This window comes from Paracoccidioides lutzii, assembly GCF_000150705.2.
Source record: "Paracoccidioides lutzii Pb01 unplaced genomic scaffold supercont2.5, whole genome shotgun sequence".
Taxonomy (NCBI): Eukaryota; Fungi; Ascomycota; class Eurotiomycetes; order Onygenales; family Ajellomycetaceae; genus Paracoccidioides; species Paracoccidioides lutzii.
In genome coordinates, this window is record NW_015440951.1 from 927180 (window position 1) to 947625 (window position 20446).

The 20446-nt window shown below is 44.6% G+C and overlaps 5 protein-coding genes and 1 non-coding gene across 6 annotated transcripts; 3 read left to right on the forward strand and 3 right to left on the reverse strand.

The window, feature by feature from the left end:
• Positions 1 to 1216: 1216 nt before the first annotated feature.
• On the forward strand, positions 1217 to 3907 carry PAAG_11496 (hypothetical protein; the record flags this gene model as incomplete). Its single annotated transcript, XM_002795711.2, has 1 exon — positions 1217 to 3907. The coding sequence occupies one exon, from the start codon at positions 1217 to 1219 to the stop codon at positions 3905 to 3907; it is 2691 nt and encodes an 896-aa protein (XP_002795757.2).
• A 1116-nt stretch (positions 3908 to 5023) lies between these two features.
• Positions 5024 to 9134, forward strand: PAAG_11497 (hypothetical protein; the record flags this gene model as incomplete). Its single annotated transcript, XM_015847138.1, has 9 exons — positions 5024 to 5350; positions 5656 to 5908; positions 6014 to 6142; positions 6214 to 6289; positions 8103 to 8257; positions 8327 to 8472; positions 8588 to 8728; positions 8821 to 8941; positions 9046 to 9134. The coding sequence occupies 9 exons, from the start codon at positions 5024 to 5026 to the stop codon at positions 9132 to 9134; spliced, it is 1437 nt and encodes a 478-aa protein (XP_015703270.1).
• A 1362-nt stretch (positions 9135 to 10496) lies between these two features.
• Positions 10497 to 10597, reverse strand: PAAG_11498. The gene has a single exon. It is a non-coding gene; the product is annotated as a tRNA-Ser (tRNA).
• Positions 10598 to 11703: 1106 nt separating this feature from the next.
• On the reverse strand, positions 11704 to 12701 carry PAAG_02468 (phosducin; the record flags this gene model as incomplete). Its single annotated transcript, XM_015844650.1, has 3 exons — positions 11704 to 11719; positions 11812 to 12041; positions 12111 to 12701. The coding sequence occupies 3 exons, from the start codon at positions 12699 to 12701 to the stop codon at positions 11704 to 11706; spliced, it is 837 nt and encodes a 278-aa protein (XP_015701698.1).
• A 2826-nt stretch (positions 12702 to 15527) lies between these two features.
• Positions 15528 to 16011, reverse strand: PAAG_11499 (hypothetical protein; the record flags this gene model as incomplete). The annotated part of the gene is made up of 2 exons (XM_015847139.1): positions 15528 to 15798; positions 15911 to 16011. 2 exons carry the CDS (start codon positions 16009 to 16011, stop codon positions 15528 to 15530), a joined length of 372 nt encoding a protein of 123 aa, XP_015703271.1.
• Positions 16012 to 17721: 1710 nt separating this feature from the next.
• On the forward strand, positions 17722 to 19195 carry PAAG_02470 (glycerate-and formate-dehydrogenase; the record flags this gene model as incomplete). The annotated part of the gene is made up of 4 exons (XM_015844651.1): positions 17722 to 17829; positions 17916 to 18332; positions 18606 to 18943; positions 19027 to 19195. 4 exons carry the CDS (start codon positions 17722 to 17724, stop codon positions 19193 to 19195), a joined length of 1032 nt encoding a protein of 343 aa, XP_015701699.1.
• Positions 19196 to 20446: the final 1251 nt, after the last annotated feature.

Sequence of the window (20446 nt, forward strand, 5' to 3'; positions counted from 1 at the left end):
CCCCCCCCCCCCCCCCCCCCTTCCTCGCTCTCCCCCTTTTTTTACTCTTCATCTTTTATTTTTTTTACTTATGACAAACTGTACATATGGACTGCTGTTTGTTCTTCCTTAGAAGCTTTCCTAGCTGTAGTTTTGGTTGTTCTTTCGCCTTTCCCTTCGCTTTCGTCGTCCTTTTGTTTTAGTATTCCCCCTCTTATATAATATTCTTCATTAGTCTTCTGGTTTTGGTGTCATTGATTGATTGATGGATTTTTTTGGTTTTGATTTCTTTTTATTAATCTTCATCAGCTCTCATTCCTCTCCCCTAAAGTTCTACTACTACTATCTCAACTTTCCCCACTTGGCAACAGACACGGTTCATATCCGTACAGTAACCCTGTTGATAACCACTTAGATAGAGGGAGAGAAGGGATTGGGGTGACAAGGAAAAGAAGACCATGATAGAAGAGCGGAGAAAGAAGATGAAAGATACAGATACAGAGAGGGTTTGAAGCAGTACTTAATGGGAGAGAATTGAAGAGTATTGAAGAGTATTATATATATAGTTTTCTATATATATGTATATGTAATGGATTATTTCTCTTCTTGCCTTTTCTACTTCAATTGTCCAATCCCCCCTCACTTCCATGGGCCATACGCACGTTGTGTTTCAGAGTGTGTGTATAATTAATGACGGGCAGGTCAATTGGAAGTTCAATAAACAAGTGACTTGAGTTTCCAATATTTTGCTAAGGACTACTTTCTCTGTATTTCTACATAGGTAATGGATCAAGTCTCTCCGATTATGAATTACTTGACACTTGGACTCTAGTGAACCCAGAGATCAACTTTAGAAAAAATTCATCATATTAATTATTTTTCTTCCTCTCCAACGGTAAATCCCCCCCCCCCTCCAATTCAAATTTGTTGACTTGTTTATGAAGAGATAAAACTAATACTTTATGATATATATTTGAAATTATTAATTCACAATAATTATTTGTGATATCCATAGATTTCTCAAAGCTTGTTCCTCCAGATGATTTAAGAGGGTTGGTTCAGCTCGCTACTGTTGTCTGATGCAGTATTTCAGTAGTTAAGTTAGTTGGTTAGTCAACCTGCATAGCATAATTAACTAACTAGTTAGTTTACTAGTAAACTAGTCGATCTTGTCCACCCCACCACATATCTCTCTTCTTCTCCCTACACCCCTTGGCACCCCATCTCTATCCAAAAGATGCCCGACTCACATGAGCCTGCTTTCCCCAGCAGTGTCCATCATCGTCTCCAAAATAATACTAACCCGCCGCTTCTCCAGTTCCCAAAGCTACCGTCTGTGCCTCCTCCGTCCTCAGAGTCCGACGCTGAAGCAATGACGTCAGACAATCATAGGTTTGAGCGACCCGGGAGCTCTCTCAGTGAGAGCTGGGCCACTCTCAGCGCTTCTGATATGTATTCTGAGGACGATTCCCGCTCAGACCAGACAGATGTTGCCTCACTGGTGGGCCACAGTGTTCCTGACGATGTCACCAGTCTCGAGGGGAGGGATGATGATGATAGTGATGAGGTGGACAGTGCAGACGTGCAGAGTCTCTGCTCGGACCCGCCACCACCGCCATCGCTTCCTCGCCATATCCACGAGCAGAATCTAGAGGATAGTGAAACAACAATCAACACACCATATCAGTTGGTGTCTGACTCTATTGAGTTTGTTGAGCCGGATAACTGGCCCGAAGAGACTATCGAGTTGAAGCACACAGTCCAAGTATTCAGTGAAGCTGAGATCCCAGATTACCTGCGTGCTTCACCCTACCACCTTGGTGACGACCACGTATCCTTGACTGTCCGACAGACCATGGCTAAGTATGGCCTTGATCTCACTAAGCCATTCCGTGCTCTATATGTCGGCGACTCGAAGTTCAAGCAGACTGTCCTAGATAAGCTGGGAGATGTCCTCGTTGCAGGCTCTGACCATGGCTTCAGTACCGCACCAGAAGACTTCTCTCGTTTCCATGTCGTCCCCGCATCCTTTGGTACTGGTTCCAATCCCAACTATGCTGAACTCCTACCCATCCATGTCCAACTTATCGTAGACGAGTGTTTCTCGATGACTGAGAAGAGGGAAGACCACAAGCCAGTCACCATTGGCCTTAAGTTAAAGAACCGAGAGGAGCTTCTCAATTCAACATGGACCGGCTCGGGCTACGAAATCCAATCAGATACCCCATGGACTCTTCCAGATTTGGCCATCTTCTTTATACCCCAGACTGAAAATCTTGTACCAACACGAATCCGCTCCTTGTGCCGTACCTTCATGGACAGACATAGCGTACCATGCATGATTATCTCTGAAACCCTGCTCTGGAGCAAGGCTAATTTAATGGATCGTCCTGACTACCGCAGTTTACACGTCTGTCTGGAGACCCGCGACAAGGAGACTGGCGAATCCAGAGTGGTCGACAGATATCCAATTGACCTGAAAACTTTTGAAAGCATTGCACCCAGACAATTAAATAGGAATCTCGCATCTCTTTTGGGACATACCTCTCCGAGAGCCGTCCCCAAAACGGTTGAAGCCCCAAAGGTAGGAAAGTTTTCGGAGCGACTTCAAGGCTGGAAAAGATGGCTTGATATGAAGAGTTCATCGGATGGCTCTCACCGGTTTGTTGTCTTTGGCGCCCCAGTCGATTTAGACACGGTAATGGGCACACTTGCAATTTTCACAATTTTCACTGGCGTGGTAGTAATAGGAGCATTTTTCTTACACTTTATGACTCTAGCGATTCTTAACCTATACACTCATTTGTTTTCCATGTCTACGTCCTCTCGACTCTCTGGGCCAGCTTCGGCTGCAACCTATCTGCCTCCTAAAACAGCAACAACCAACACCGCAGAAACATCTTTAATGTCACAGTCGATACGTGACCTTATCATACCGGCTTGTGCAGAGAAAGATTCCGTCGACATAGATGCTTACATTTCGAAGCTTACAAGTCCGCCTGACAGACAAGGGAACGAACCTGGCAGTTTCCAGATCCATGTTATTGGAGACTGCCACATCATCATAAAGCTACCATCACGCGTTACATCACGGCAGAAATATCTAAAGTTTGATGTAACGGTAACCAGGGATGATCAGCATATTCCATTTGAGCAGACACGTCTTTTCGACGGAGTATATGCACTGCGTCTACCCAGGGAGGATGCATACGGACTCCTTAACATATCTATAGCGACAAAAACAAAACCTATCATCGAGCAGGTCACAGAGGTCGACTTCGGAACCCCATGGCTTAAAATAGCCAACTGGAAAAGAGCCGCACAGCAACTCTCCTCCAAACTTCGAAAGGACCTCAACGCCGCACAGGCCAGCCTCTCAGACGTATATAGCCGCATGTTTGCTGACCTCCATGAAATGAGTGACATCATACGAGTGGAAGCCGAACTGGCAAGCCGGGACTCGCTGCAGCGTGCTGTCGAAACCGCAAACTCGATACTGAAGAAGTCACAGAAGGTTTCTGAAGAAATAAAATTGCGCATGCGTGACGGGGTGACGAAGTCTTCGATGGCGTTTCGTGAGAAATTGTCAACTGTTAATCGGGACGCAATGCGGGTTGCTAATGAGGCGCGGATTGGGGTTGAGAAGGAGGCGAAGAGGCTTTTGAAGAACCATAAGCGTTCTTATACGTATGCGTATGATTTTAATTTTACGAAACGCCTTGCACAGAATGCGCAGCGGGTGAGGAGTTCGCAGGGGATGGCTACCGCGCAGAAACAGGCGGCTCGTTTGTGGCAGCGGTTGCAGTCTACGTCGAATGCGAATGGGAATGGGGACTTTGGAAAGATGAGGACGATGCGGAGTAAATGTGGGAAAAAGGCCCATGGGCATAGCTGTCGCAGTTGTGGATGCGGGGGTGGGGTTAGATGATGGGTTTTCTCCTTTTCCTGCTCCTTTCTTCCCTTCGATTCCTGCGGTCTGGTTTCTTGTCACCCACTTTTTGTCTTGCTCCCTTTTTATCGACACTCGTGTTCTCAGCTTGCCCTTTTTTTTTTTTTTTTTAATCTCAATAATTAAGGTTTTGCCGGGATGGAGTTTTGGGGTATTTCTCTATAGTTTTTTTTTCTTCTCGTGAGCGTGTATGTGTGCGCGTGTTTTCCACAGCTGATGGTTCCGCACCAGGCACCAAGCATGCTTGTGATGACGACGATTGTCATGATTGATAATGATGGCGATGGTGAAGGGGTGGGACAGGATGGATAGGACGGACAGGGCAGGACGGGATCAGGATCAGGATTTCGCGGGGTATCTGGTGTTCTAAAGGGGCAAGGAGGAGATTTCATTTCACCTTCTTTTGTGTTTGATTTTTATTCTAACAAACATATTGGTTGAAGGTGCCGAGTGCGTTAGCTATCTTTCTTAATCAAAATCTTTTGTTTCTTTATTTTTAATTTATATATTTCTTCTCCCTATCTTGCATTTGCAATGTATAGCTTATATTGAGTATTCCATACGGAGTAAGAGATTATCAAATGGCTTGAAGAAAATGTAACTAGATTTTAACCGTATGGTGGCGTCAAACCACTTTGGGCCGACATCAGCACCCAACAAACCAACCAAATCCAAGCGATCTCCGGCAACCTGTCTACCCCTCTCTTCTCAATCCTCCAGGCTCAAGAAAAGAAATGAGGAAAAGAAATATGCAAAAAGGAGAAAAAGGAATATTGTGCTACGCTGTAGGTCATTGGTTAGCCTATTCCCCTGCCCCCCCTCAAGTGGGCTGGATTTACCCCCGAGTCCAGCCCAACATAGTTAACTAACAACACGTTAGCTAAAAAGAAAATATATCAACCTTCAACCCCTCGCTAAAGTCATCATTCCCAATCTTGACTTTTTTTTTTTTTTTGAAAACAAACACCAACCACCACAACGGCCCCACAAACGTCCCTCAACCTAACCTCCACACCGCACGACACCCACTGCAGCAGCAAAAATAAAAGAAAAACAGAAACCTGTCCCGTAGTATTTCCATCAAACCACACAGCTATGTCTGACGTTACCGACCCAAAGACCCAAGATCCTACCATCACCGCTACCAACGCGGCGGCAACTGAGGACGAAAAGAAGGCCGAAGCCACCTCCACTGAAGAACCCAAGCCAGCCGCAGAACAAGCAGACGCTACTCCTGCTGCTGCTGCTGATCGTGATCTAAAGAAGGAAGCAGGAGATAAACCTGTCACCACCACTTCTGATAGCTTGTTCTCGATGTTTGGTGGAGGCCCGAAGAAGGAGAGGAGAGAGGAGGAGGGTAACGGGGCCGATGAGCCATCTGGGTCCTCGAAAGCGATGAGGGAGAAGGATGAGGATTATGTGGTGAGTTTTTTTCTTCTCTGTGTTGGAGCGTCGGGATTTGTGGATTTGACTATGTTTTGCTGTGTTGGACGAGGGAGTTCCCCCCCCCCCCCCCGCGCGCCCCTTTTACCGTTTTGGATAATCTGGCTTTGATGTGAAATTCCTCCCCGCTGTTATTGGAAAGCTACTGCAATGTTGAATAATCTTGGATGAAATGCTTCTTTTCTTTTACTACGAGGATCGTTTGGAAAGATTTTCGCCATGGATGGAGGGGCTATGGTGCGGTTTTAGCTGATACGAATACCTTTTTTGTGTTTATTTTATAGGAGGAGGAGGAGCCAGACGTCCACTTCGAGCCCGTCGTTCGCCTTACAGAGACAGTCGACATCAAGACGAACGAGGAGCAGGAGGAACAAATTTTTAAAATGCGTGCGAAGCTATTCAGATTCGACCGTAACTCGCGGGAGTGGAAAGAGCGTGGAACGGGCGATGTCAGACTTCTTAAGCACAAGGAGAACGGCAAGACTCGTTTGGTTATGCGAAGAGATAAGACACTGAAGGTTTGCGCGAATCATTATAGTATGTGCTGGAAACGGAACCCACCTTGTGTACTTTTACTTTTGTGGTTGTGCTGCGTCATTAGCAGCGCAGGGAGTGGTTTCACTGACATCCCGGCCTCTTTAGTTGTTCCTGACATGAAGCTCTCCCCCAATGTTGGCAGTGACCGAAGCTGGGTGTGGAACGCTGCTGCGGACGTCAGTGAGGGCGAACCTGAAGCACAGACTTTGGCCATCCGCTTCGCCAATAGTGAAAGTGAGTTTCTGCTATCTGACCCCATAACCCCCCGATACATATACTAAATAACCTCTCCTCCCACATTATAGATGCGAATCTCTTCAAGGAAGCCTTCGAAATGGCTCAGAAAGAGAACGAGAAACTCTTCGCTGCTGCCGCCAGCGAGTAAATCCAATCGCTCATATCAGCACCACTAATACCTCCAAGGGACGTCACCTGTAACCGAGAAGTGTTTAACAAGACGTGCACTTCCCTTGGGAAACACGACCCGTATGAAATCTGAAACCCTTCCCACATTATCACCAACCTTGCCCTCACCATTCCTGATGCAGACCCCGCAGACCCTCAAGTTATATTCCCATCATCATCATCATCATCATCATCATTTCAACAACAACAACAACAGCCCTATGCCAAAGTCCCAATACCCCCGACCTTTTCTGCTTTCTGATTAACGAGAACACTTACCATCCTCTCCCCCCCCCCCCCCCCCCCCCCCCTCTCCCTGTTTGATGTTGCTATCGTCTCATGAAGCAAAGGTGCAGATGAAGCGAAAGTGTTCTTCTTTTTTTTCCAAAATTAAAAATCCACGACTCATGGAAATTGGGAAAAGCCGGTGATGGACTGGTCAAAAGTCAAGGTGCTTCTCCTTTCAACTGGAGCCGGGATTAAAGGGCCCAAGGCAAACCAAAAACAACAAAAAAAAGCAAAAGAAAGAGAAGAGAAGAAAGCAATTTGCGGCACATAGAATCATTTGAATCATAGTCACCCATCCAGTTCCCCACATTCCCACTACACTACTTTTACCTAGCTATGTCCCTCCCACTTCATTTATGACATCTTTTCTCAGGTTTCATTTTCCCCGACTCAGACTAGTTGTTGTTCTGAGTTTTAAATAAAATATATGACATCATTATTTAGTAGAGAAAAATGTTATGTGATTGAAAATTGCTGTTGAGCCTACATTACTGTTAGTAAAGGTTGAGTCTCACGACAAGCATGTAAGAACAAAACAATTAGTATACTTAGTGAATGACAGTGAATGAAACAACACAGATAAAAATTAATACACATTTAATTTACAATACTTCTCTTAATAGCTTCAATTTTGTTATTTTATGGCTGATTGTTCTGATAATCATCATTTAGCACAATCTCAGAGTATTTGTATGCAGAGTTAGTCTTTGGTGCAGTATGAAGCACATCTGGCTCAAAAAAAGTTTAGATTTCTTCATCAAACAACATCACCACCATCATAACACTGCCTATCCATGAACCTCATCCCACTTTATTAAACATCAGGTACCAAACAAACTTCTTCCCCTACCTCATCAAAGGGGAAATCAGCAACAAGTAGAAGAAAGGTAGGAAAACTAGCCAAGATGCCTGATGTGAGTTTTCTTTTTCTTTTCTCTCTTTCCCACCTCGTTGTGTTGTGGGATAGAACCTTGCCAGAATCGCATGAATGCCACAGAAAGCGCTGTCGATTTCCTCCAATGTACCTCCTAACACTCGGGATGCTTCGTAATGAGACTTTCGAACTAATTTGCTTTTCTCCTCTAACTTGGTTATATAGGTTAAACGCACCGTCAAGCTTATTACGAAGCAGAATCTCAAGTTCGTCCTTCCCGATCCCTTTTCCCCCTCCACCACCACCACATCCTTCTATCCCTGTCGGTCCTCACCAGACTGTTCTTATTACATGTCTTCTCTCTCATGGCCAAGGAACTTCTATATCCTCTCTGCTCCTTTTGCAGGCGTATTGGCTCGCGAATAGCTACGTGCGTGTGTAGGGACCGGACAAAACATGGCGCGAATGCTCATTGCTTGAAACCCCGTGTCCCATTTCTATTCATATACAGCATATGTTTCTATATATCTATATGGATGTGGAGCCAGAGGCCACATACAGGGATACATATTTACAATATACATGAAATGGCAGCTTGAATGCTTACATATGTCGTTTCATCTACAGGGAAGGGGAGACAGCGTCGGATGTGGAATTGCCACTTCGAAAATGGTCAATTGAGGTTTACCTGCTGAACGAGCATGGCGAGGAGATTCCTGCGGCCATGTTCGACAAGGTTACCTATACGCTTCACCCGAGTTTTGGACCTAGAGCTATTCAGAGTATGTGCTGTTTGCATTACATCTTTGTTTATCGCCGTTGCGTGGTTTTGCTGATCATGTCAAATCCAGCTTTCAAATCTCCACCGTTCAGAATCGATGAAGAAGGATGGGGTGAATTTGATATGCAAATCGGGTTTACAGTGCTGGACAAAGACTATGTGGTCAACCATGACCTTCATTTTCAGCAAAATAAATACGAATCGAAACACGTTCTTGTGAGTAATTTTCTTCTCGGTGACGACCTCCCTCGTCTCGTTTATACACTGTTCTGTTTTGGGAGCTTTCCTAACCAGGCTAATTAATATACTTTCTTTTAAAACCCTACGACAGACCTTCAAAAACCCCAAACCAGTTCTCCTAAATCTCCTTCGCGAATCTGGTCCAGTGCCCGGTGACGAAAATGGCGTCAAGTCGAAACGTGGAGGTACGCAGGATGAAGGCTCAAAGAAGAAGAAACGGATTGACAAGAATGTATGCTATCTTTCGATGCCTTCTCAAACAGAGCGATTTTCGAGCGGGAGAAGCCTCTTTTCTGAATAATACTTACCCCAAATGTTTAATAGATCGACATGGATAAACTGGCAGATGGGCTGCAGAAGCTCGGGGAAGATGACCTTCTCCAAGTCGTGCAGATGGTCCACGATAACAAATCCACTGATTCATATACGAAAAATGATATTGAGCGTGCGTTCCATGTTTAGCTGCCTCCAATGTTTTTTTCATTTATCTTTATTTATTTATTTATTTATTTATTTATTTATTTATTGCTAACTGCTTGATTTCTACAGAGGGCGAATTTCACGTTGATCTATACACACTCCCCGATAGCCTGATTAAGATGCTCTGGGAATTCACACAGGAAAAAGGAGTTGTATGAGCACGAGGGCTGACAAGGAATACACCCCCTTTTCTTGTTGCTCTCCTTCTTTTCGTTGCTCTTTTCCACTGGTTTTCTTTCCGTGTAAACGGATAACGAATGAATTCAATTACGCATGTCCCAAAATATTTCAACGCTATATTGTCATATCCTTTAGGTTGTAAATTATGCCATTCTTCCCCCTTTTCTTGCCGCGTTTTTTGCTTCGATTGTTTCCTTATATATGTTACTGCTCACCTACTTCATATCCAGTATTCAGTTTTATAATTTTCCTTTTTTGGTGCAAGTGACGAAAATTTATCCGCGTTAATCTTGTTTGCCCTGATTGTGGCGTTTTCCTATGTTTCCTAGTTTCCTCTTAAAATGACTGGGGCCCTTGAATCATGTTCCCATAGCCAGTCATTTCTGTCACGGCAGTTGGTTTTTATTAGTTGTATCTTCATCTCTGCAGGTGATTATTCTCTATATGAATAAAGGGAATGGAATATTCTATTCACTTTAGTGTCCATTTTCTTCACAGGATGGAGAATGTGGCTGAGGTTAACTTACTGCTTGATCCAAAGAAAATAGCACCTGGAGAGAGAAAAGAAGGGGGGAGATTCAGTCAACAAAGCGACGCGTTAATGAATCTGGCTAAGCCCATCACTCATTCTCTAGGATCACAAATGGAAATGCCGAGAGCTGATTTTATTCAATCTTGCCAGCAAGACACCTTCATCATATAGATAAATGATATTATCTACTATTGTGAGAGTCTATATATTTCCTTGCACACCATACCCAACCGGAGGTTAGTGAGACGGGAGACGTCTTCGTACTAGTGATTTGCTTTTGTTAGAATATGCTATCTATTCTGCGATCAGAATCACTGTGATTACCCGCTACCTTAATGGTGACTCCAAAATGCAGTCGCCGCTGTAGGCAGTCAGCTTGTTTCTAATTTCAATCCCCAGCGGAATGATTCCAAGAAAATTGGCGCTTTGATCCTGGACAGGGACCTGTTCAATGTAGCCGTGGTTTATTTGACTAAGGTTTCATTTATCGATCGTCCACCAAATGCCATTGCGTTGACGAGGGATGCCCGCACATACTTTGCCCGCTCCCAAAACCCTAGACTTGATGCAGGGTCATTCTAACCTACTGAGGATATTCCCGAACGTAAGCTTGGAATGCATGCACCCAGGTATGCAACCTTCCTCCGGCTGTCGGAGATTTGAGCTTAAAACATTAGGTTCCGATCCTTGAAGTTGAGTGCACAAGAGGAATTCAGCAAAAAAGGTGGGGATATCGATGAAGAGAGAAAAAACAGCATAGAAAGCAGGAAGAAAGACAAAAAAAATTAAAATTAAAATGTAAATTGACCGACGCGAGCAGGATTCGAACCTACGCCTCCGAAGAGAAGAGATTAGCTTTGACACACGTCACATTCTAGTCTCTCGCGTTAACCACTCCGCCATCGCGCCTATTTGTTATGAGAGAATTTGGATTCTTGATTGAGATCCTTAGATGCAAAGCTTAATGATCGTCTTCTATTTCAGTTCTGCGCTTAAACCACGATATCATTCTTCCCCATGTCCACGGTGCCTAGAATGCATACGCCTTACAGCCTACGTTAAAGGCACCCATTGGCCTTATTTACCCGAGCTGAGTGCCAATTTGACTTCAATACATGTTCACGTATGTATGTAATGTATGTATCGGAGAGCGTCAAACGGAAAGGAGCGGAGTAAGAGTTAAGGTAAATCGACGAATTGCATCTGCGTCCCTCACCATCATTTAAAGATAAAATAGTAAGAATGTTTCCCCTTCTCCATAAATCCTAAATGCACATAGAATACTTATTCATAATGGAAAATTCTATCTGACCAGCCATAGAGAAACAAACGGAAGAGAGAAAGTCAGAAAATTTAAATCCACTTCCAACAAACTGCCGGGCAAAACAAAAGTCCATGGTTATGAGAGGATATCAACAGGTAAATACGAAAACCGACATGCACATCAAAAAGTCAACAAAGAAAAAAACGCGCGCCGACGGATTACTATTACAAAGCAGTTGTGTGCATGCAAAAAATTATAAGAAGTAAGCTGAGACAAGGGCAAACAACTAGTGGAGTTGGAAACACCCATCACTACTGGTGATAAGAAAACTTCGGGTGGGACTGGACAAGTGGAGAGGGCGTTTTTCAGGCCAGGAACGAGACGGTTTTAGACCCAACACAGGTAAAAGCAAAAACACATGAAATGGCAAAGATATCCTGTCCTTTGTTATGTCTGAGGATAGAACAAAAGTTCCTATACGAAACAAAAGCCAAATTTCCATCAGGATAAGGGAAAGGCCCCGCAAGTTTTTCTTGAGGATAATGTTTTAAACGGATAAAAAATGACGGAACAAGATGACGTATGCGCCATTAGCGCCAATTCATTGACTTTTCCCGGGGGTAATCTGTGTTGTGTAACCAAAATGGAGTTTCATTATATCGTGACATCGAAGGAGTTATTCTGAGAGGGGGGGAAAGTGGGTATAGCGTGACAAATGAGAAGCGCGTCGAAGGGAGGATGGTCGAATCGATCAAACAATTCGATGCCTGAAAACATGAAAGAACAGTCAGACAAGATGTTTGGACTTTGATTTGGCAATATCGTGCACAGGAAGTAAACGAGAAAGAGAGATACGTACTGCATAAGGAGATCTTCTAAACTTGAAGCACTGCAATCTCGTCCACTGGGGAGTTGATGGAAAATATCCACTATTGTCGAAAACACATCACCGTTTCTGTATGCCAGTAAGGCTGGTGGAGTGACATGTCCCATCTCTGCTATCTCATAATGTAATTTTATGAATCGTGTTGTTGCGTGTTTGCGAGCAATGGTGGTGAGGTAATCTTCGACAATGTTGCTTTCGGGAGACTAATGTTAAAAGAAGATTAGATATTTTGTAACTTCTTCCCGAAATATGCAAAAGAGAAGCGAACTGACCTCAGGGTCGTATATACAGACAACGACGACAGCATCTGGGGTCACCATCTCAATGGCGTCCAGGTACCCGTTTGCATTAACCGCTTCAACTGTCCCATATCTCCGCTTACTAGGGCTGACACGTCTCTTGCTCTTGCGCTGTAGTTCCAGCATACGAGCTTCTCGCCATTTGCGCATGAACTGTTCGTCTTCGGTTTCATCTGGCAACGGCGATGTCTCTTTGGACAGTCGGGCGTCACCTTGTTCTTTCGTCGAGGCGGGATAGGAGGTATTGTCAAGGCCAGTAACACTCATAATAGTGCGACGGAATGAGCGTTTCTTTGCCCTTTCGTACGACTGAGCATCTGCAATCACCCCCTTGGGCCCAGTGTTCGCTTCGAAGACGGTGGTGGGAAGATGATAACCTGCATCTTTTGAAATCATGGTGTGGGAGGTGTCAGTCTCCGTATCGGAGTGTACGTATGTCAGACTTTCGACGTCAGAAAAGGACAAATTAGAATCGTTATCCGAAGCGCGATGGTCTTCTGGGTGGCAGGAGACCTTTTCTTTGTGGTTGAGGAGACGATCTGCTTCGTCCTGGGCAAAAGACATTGTGAAATGGAACAAAAGCGCGACTCGGGCGGCTGGGACCTGTCAGACTTATATATAGCAGTGAGTTAACTCCTTGGTCTGGATGCGGTAGCGCGTAAAGATTTCGTAATGGCGCACCCTCGTTACAGTCCACCCAGGCGGTAAGCAGATAGGCGATGGATCACTGAAGACGGAATGTTCCTTGTTGACGGAATGCAGTCAGAGGTTGGTGGAGGTTAATAAGAGCAAGGAATAGGGACAGGGACAGGGAACGGCGGTGTAACCAATTTTCCCAAAACGCAAAGAGACTGTTGTGCGGCGTGAGGCGCAGATCCTGTTTCAGCCTTGAGCCTTAAGCAAAGGACAATCGTGAAAGCCGGCGCATGTGGGACATGTGGATTGGCTAAGTGAGTAGTGTTATTATGGACCCATCGATGTGTAGCCCACTCAGATATGGTGATCCTTTTATATTTTTTGTTAAACTAGCAGGATGAACGGCGCAGATCACAGCTTTTAGACCAGACACTATGAAATCGAATTGCGACAGATGATGAGTGGCCTGGACCAGCTGGCTGTCACCAAGAACAAACCGACCTGCGGCGGTATACAATTGACTGCGTGGATGAGGAATCTAGCGAGAAGTCATTAAACCAATCCACAGTCATTGAACAAGTTGGGCCGTTAATAAAGAAAACTCCACAGCTAAATTGAGCAATCCCACAAAATCACCGTTGAGTGGGGAATTTTTTGATTGGTATTCGCAGTAATTAGATGAGATGAGACGTCTTTGGGTGTTGACGGATGAATCAGCCGGTCTCGTGACAACCTTTCGTTTCCCTCAGCAAAAGAATTTATTTCAAAAAAAAAAAAAACTATCCGTACGGGTTACGGAGAACATCCATCTACGCCTTCAACTTCGATTTCGACTTCTGACTTTCGGAACTCCACATGTGCTATTCTGTACAATCCTCAAAGAGTTGACTCAAAAATAGCTAATGGTAACAGCAGGCCTACGCAACCATCATCTGCTGCCCGGGGGACTGCACAATCCAGATGCCTGCAACTCTGCCAGTTTGAAGTTGATTGCTATTTTGACCCCATTGTTGAAACACCAGTGACGGATGAACATGGTTTTTGACGTTGAACTAGGTTTGGATGCCATGTGTCCGCCTTTTCGGGTTGTCTCCTCCAGGCTCCGAAGTTCCATGGTAAGACATGACTGGGGACTCGGAATGGCTGAAATAGAAAAGGGGCTGATTCCTGCCAAGGAAGCCAACTATACCAATGGACGAGACTAGGGCAATGATCTCCTGTGGTCGATCGACTTCATATCCGACCTTACTGCTCAGGCCGTGCCAACAAAATCAGATTGAGAAAATTGACATCAATCATCATTTCTGCGATTCGTGGCCCGCGTTTTCATCCATTATCCCGAAGGACACTGAGCCTGCAAAGGCCCTTCCAAAATTCACTTTGCGTGAAATTGATGCTTTTGAGTCCTGGTTCCCCCGAACTGTGCCAACCAACTCGTCAGTGTATCATGCAATAGAGTTGATCTCTCCAGTGTTATTGGGGTTACCAATCGCCCGGGGGTACAGAAGATTCTCCCCTTCATACGGTCTATGTTTCGTCTTTAACTGCAACATGTGGGAGTATATTCGGTGCCACCACACGCAAAACCCTCCTTCCCATATCATAGCAGGCTGAGATATATTAATATTGGGCAAATTACATGTTGACGTGGGCACCAACAAGAATGAGGGAGTAAAATCATCTTGGCTATCCCTGTGAGATCGGGGACCTGGAACTAGTCTCTCATGAAAAGCCAAAAAATGTAATCAGCACAATATTTCATCCGACTGGATTGTTTTGAAGATCCCGCTAAATCTAGGTGGACTGGCTTCTTCCACGTGGCACCTTGGTCAAATAATCCAGGTCTTTTTACTTTTTTCTTTTTTTCTTTCCTTTCCTTTTTTTTTTTTTTTTTTTTTTTTTTTTTTTTTTTTGGCACACTAAACTCCTATCGTGCCCGTAGGTTGGGTAAAAGCCAGAGAACTGTGTCTTTCTTCTCCGGACAAGAACGGGCGGGACCGAATTGTGGAAGAAAAAATGCGAATCAATATCCCGCTGCATATGTTCAATGGTATGTCAAATACCGATAGTTGGATATGTCAACTACTGGCAGACAATTTTCCCTCCTCGTGAATGAGAAAATTAAAATAATGAGCTTGGAGCAACATAACTAACCTGCAATCTCAAAAGATGTCAGCGGTTTTTACGGCTTTCATTTTTGGGAATCATACCAATGAGATCAGTGGTGTTTGTTCATTGACATATTTCTTTGGGTATGTATATTTCACAAGTATACCTCTCTACGACGCGACAGATCCCAAACCACCCGGTAGTATCCCCCAGTTTTCCAGGTGACGACCGCTGTGCAATGCCCGCCGTTGTGTTTTCTCAGCCGAAGTAGTGGGTAACAAGTTAATCTTGCATAAAGAGCTTCATGGCGAGCAAGAAATCATAGCAAACTGCTGCTGCCATTAAACACAGCAACTATTCCAGAGACAGGGAGATCACATACGGATGTGAGGGTATGCCGAAATAGCATTGCTTTACCCTAAAGTGTAGACCCTTCATTTAAATGACCTCCATGCTGCCACCTTGTCACACGTACCCGACATTGAAAAAATAAAGAAAATGTACAGCAAACAAGTACGAGAGTATGAATGTTCTCATATCATTGTAACACAATTTCCCCTCCATGATAAGGATCACCTCGCTAATCCCACTTTCAATATTAATTTTCATTGAGTAAACTCGCCTTTCGTCTCCTTGAAAATCAACTCATATTCTGGGACCAATTGCATGTACATCGCTGCTGGGCATTCTGACGTTCTCTTGGTATACGCAGCTCCTCCATCCCCAACATACTTCTTCTGGAGTCCCGGTGTATGGGCAGTGGGCGTGTTCAACCAACAGCTGAGCTTGACAAGACCGTTCCAATGCAATGAAAAGGGCTGCTGCCTCAACGATAGACGAGCCGACTGTGATGAGTCTGCAGATGTGGACATATCCTATTCGACGCTTCTTCTGGAATTGTTGTGGTGCAAACTCGCTTTTCACAAACCATAGGTGGCAACAGGCCAACAGCGATGGAAAGGACTTCTGGTAGATTAGTGAGGATATGGTGGAACACACTAACTCGTGATACTGGAGAAAAAGGTTACTTTTTCTTCAGCCCTAAAGCACGAGCAATATTCTCACCCTCGTCTTTTGCTGGAACGATCCCTCCAAAGCCCTGGTATGCCGCCAGGTGATCATAAAACATGCGGGGATCTGTGAACCATAGTCAATTCAATGTGAAATTACTCCAGTGAAGTTACTTTCAGGTGTCCGTGAACAAGGTTCACCTTCAGGTGTAGAGTGAGGGATGTTCTCGAACAAATATGGAACACGCTGGGACAGGGGTACCAAGCAATCACTCGGTTGTTTCAGGCTGCACTCCACAACATGGAAAAAGAAAAGAAAGGAAAAAAATATAATATATATATATATATATATATATATATATAATAAAAAAATAACGAGGCAGCTCAAGGAAATTCCCAAGTTGGCAGACCTGTCTTGGTTCAACATCTCAAGCCCTCTGCCAAAGGTCGAGCAGGCTCTGCTATAGGGCGAATGCATGTGGCAAGCCGCATTAAGGTTCGGTCATGCCCTGTGAATTAAGGGATGGAGAATGAATTCCGCCCGTGTTTGCTTTATGCTCAATTGCCGTGAGAGGATCTCCATCGCGGTTCACCGGTATAAGATCCGCGACAGTGATACATCCGAAGTGCTTGGCGTAACGGATCTATTATTATGTGGGAGGAAAGCCGCAATGTGAGCGCGTGTCCTTCTCTGTTTCAGATAGGTCTATCGGCGGAGATGGTTTCTGCAGTCACGGCACGAGGGAAACGGGGTGGAAGCGAAGTTAAGATGACCCAGAAACCTTCCTGGTTGATGGAATCTGTATATATAGAACTTCTGATTGGCAGGTTTAGAAGCATTGTGGAGGGGACATATGCCAATTTATCTCGCAGTTGATGTGACCGGAGTCGACAGATCCTCTTCACCCTTTGTTTCTAGTATATGGAATGGCACGCCCTGTAGGAAAATTATAGCTCTCGGAGTTCGAAACGGCATCACGGTTCTGTATCTACATTGCAGAGCTTGTAGAGAAAATAAATTGTAGAGAAAATAAAAATAAACCGATAAAACGATGATATCATTCATATTCACCATTCGGCGAACCCCAACTTTGCAAAGATGAGAAAGGCAACGGCCACATGATTCTGCTCTTCCTCGTCGCTTTCAAGGGTGGTGATCATCATGGAGAGAATGATGAGCGGGTTTGCCAGAATTTGACTGCTTGTTGAGGAGGTCGATCCGCTTCTTCTGTGGCAATGATTGCAGACATACTGAATGATTGGTTTGTTGATTGCGTTCATTTGACTTTTGATTTGTCTGCTCTTATTTCGAACGGGATAGCTGTATGAGAAACTTGTGAGATTGTAACTTGTAGATGTATTGTGGATATTTGAAGGATCGGTGAGTGTAACCTAGTTGTATACAGCGTATCATCCTTCTTCCACAAGGTTTAATGTAGAATAAATACCATTCCTGAATGGAAAGCCTAAACGTATGTTGGATCGGCACCAAGCCTTTCCCCGGTCCCCACAAGGATCGAGTAAATTCGGACTTACAGGATCGATTTCGGCCGTGAATTCGGCTCCTGTTGTGTTTAACATTGCATCGGAGATTTGACTGGTTCGAACCCTCTTGCGGAATCATGCTATCCACTCGGGGTTATCCAGTTTATTAACTAATGATCCAACAGACGGATTGGAATCCTAGAATGAACTAAGTATCTTCAAAAGTTTCCCGAATATATACACACACGCAATTTCGGGGCGGGTCGACAACTCTTCCATCGGCAGAGATCTTCCGGAATTAAGATACAAAGCAGATCCAGCAACCAAGCCGATCCGTATCGAATATGTCATCATCTGCACGAGGAGCAAAGCCAAGAGTTCTTGCGCTCAGCTCTCCCGCGTACACGGACGAGGAATATCTCGCTGATTTCAAATCAAAATATGAGCTCTGCGTAACCCCCTCCCCTCCCCTCCCCTCCCCTCCCCTTCAAAATCTCCAACCACAATAACAAATCCATAATTAACACCCCTACCTCAGGTCCTCACCTCCCCTAGTCGAGCTGGTGCTATCCCAGAAATCGCGGATCTCGTCAAGCGCCACGGCCCCTTTGACGCCGTGATGGTGCGCATGGGAACATTGCCCTTTGAGCCATTCGATGAGGCCCTCTTTGGCGCCCTTGTCCCGCATTGCAAGGTCATAGCCTCTTGCTCTGCAGGCTACAACGAGTTCGACGTCGATTGGATGACGCGCAACAAGATCTGGTTCTGCAATTCACGAAATGCCGTGTCGGAGGCTACTGCAGATATGAGCATGTTTTTGATATTGGCTCTCCTAAAAAACACGACAGTGGCAGAAAAGTCAGCTAGAGGGGGGAATTGGAGAAACGGGCTTGTGCCAACGAGGGATCCGAGAGGGATGACTTTGGGGATTGTGGGCATGGGGAATATCGGGAAGGTATGTAAGACGGCCTCTTTGGGCGTGTTTTTGGATTCGGATTCCTCTGTTCAGATTGTGTGCCCTTCCCTTGCTCAATGGCTCTATGGCCATGAGTTATTTTTTCATTTCGTGGGTATTAGACGTATGTACGCTTGGTCACTATATTGCAACGGAAGCTCAACTTGGGCACGAAAAATGGGGCTAGATATTGGTCAAGTTCTGTCATAAATACCTGGACATTAGATAGGATACAATGACATGAATAAAACCGCTAATAGCAGACGTCACCAGCACCTCGCCCGCAAAGCCCTCATCTTCAACATGAAAATCAAATACTACAACCGCACCCGGCTCCCAGCCGACGTCGAAGCTCAATACTCAGCCACCTACTGCTCCACGCTCGATGAGCTCCTGTCTACCTCCGATATCGTGTCTATAAACAGCCCCCTAAACGCCGCCACCAGAGGCCTGATTGGTTGCAATGAGTTTGCCAAGATGAAAGACGGCGCCTATTTCGTGAACACTGCCCGTGGAAAGATAGTCGACGAAGATGCGCTTATCGAGGCGCTGGAATTGGGTAAGGTGAAGATGGCGGGTCTAGATGTGTTTCCCAACGAGCCGGAGATAAAGTATGTCTTTTTTTTGTTTTCTGATTTTAATAAATGCGAAAGGAGAAAGACTTGACTTACACCCCCCTTTTGAATTTTGATAGTCCCTATTACATCACCAGCGATAAAGTGATATTACAACCTCATATGGGAGGTCTGACGGATGGCGCATTCAGCCTGTCTGAGAGGGAATGCTTTGAAAATATCAAGGCGTGTTTATCTACAGGGACACCTATAGCACCTGTTAATTTTGTGGAGAGGACAGATCTGTGAGGGGAGGCATGGATTGTGAAAACAAAACAGCAGAAAGAGGTTGAACACTTACTATATCTTATTCGCTCCACTGCTCAAACGGTACCTCTTTCGCCATATAAACATATCCCATAGAAATAGCAATACATGGATAGATCAACATTGGCGTTTGTATGTATATATATATGTGTATGTATATTTTGTTATAACAGGATTGCGATTCTGCGGAAGGACAAGAGAAATTTAGATTTCAGCTAGACATCCCGGAGCTTGCACATGATAGCAACTTTCAGGTCCAACATCGAGATCGCCGATTTTGGTATTTGTATTTGTTGGATTCCGACGTCCCATAATATTACGCCACGACGCTAGGTATATAAGAAACTATCCACAGGAGGAAATGAGGATATAATTACAGATTAGAGCTTGGTTATATGTAGTAGATTACCACGATGAAATGGGAAGATTGAAAATGACACGATTGATGCATTTGTATCAACGGGCGGAAGGCCCTGCAAGAGTGTTGCCCTCGGGTAATTCCCGTTTGCCTAGCCAGTTGTCGGAAGCGAGGAATGAATCGGTGATACAGAGGTAATATTTCAACAATAATCTGGACGCTTGACGGCTCCGACAACTCTGAAATATTAGCCTATTTGTGATGATAAACCTAACATATACGTGAAGGAATTAACCTTGGAAAAATTGTTGAAGACAAAATTAAAATCAAAACAAGATTGACATACATCAACGCTTTCCCACCAATCCTTTCTCAGTGGCATTGCCATACCCAAAACATACCATCAAACGAAATGAAACCACTCTGGTCCCCTCTCAAATTTTCTGTTGTGTGCGATCATACATATATAACGAAATGGTAAGAAACCCCATACAAAAAATGCATTCAATTGGTCCGGTACTTAGAATCCGTGGGGTTTGCACTTGCAGGCCATTATAAAATAGAACAAAAAGAGCACCATGAAAAAAGAAAATACAAGAAACGTGAGATATAAAATGATAGGTGGAGATAAGGAAAACATAATGGAAAATAGAACGTGGGGTTAAGAACAGGACCTAGGAGGAAATATCAGGAGTACATGAGGATCAATGGCTATAGAAGAAAGAAGGAAAAGGGGAAAAAGGCAGTACACACCTAGGCAATTCGGAATGTAGGAATCAAACAAGGAAGAAACGAAGAAGAAATCCCCAAAAAGAATTTTGAGAGAGAAAGAGAGAGAGAAACCCGGCAGCAAAGAAAGTAGGATGAGGTTAAGG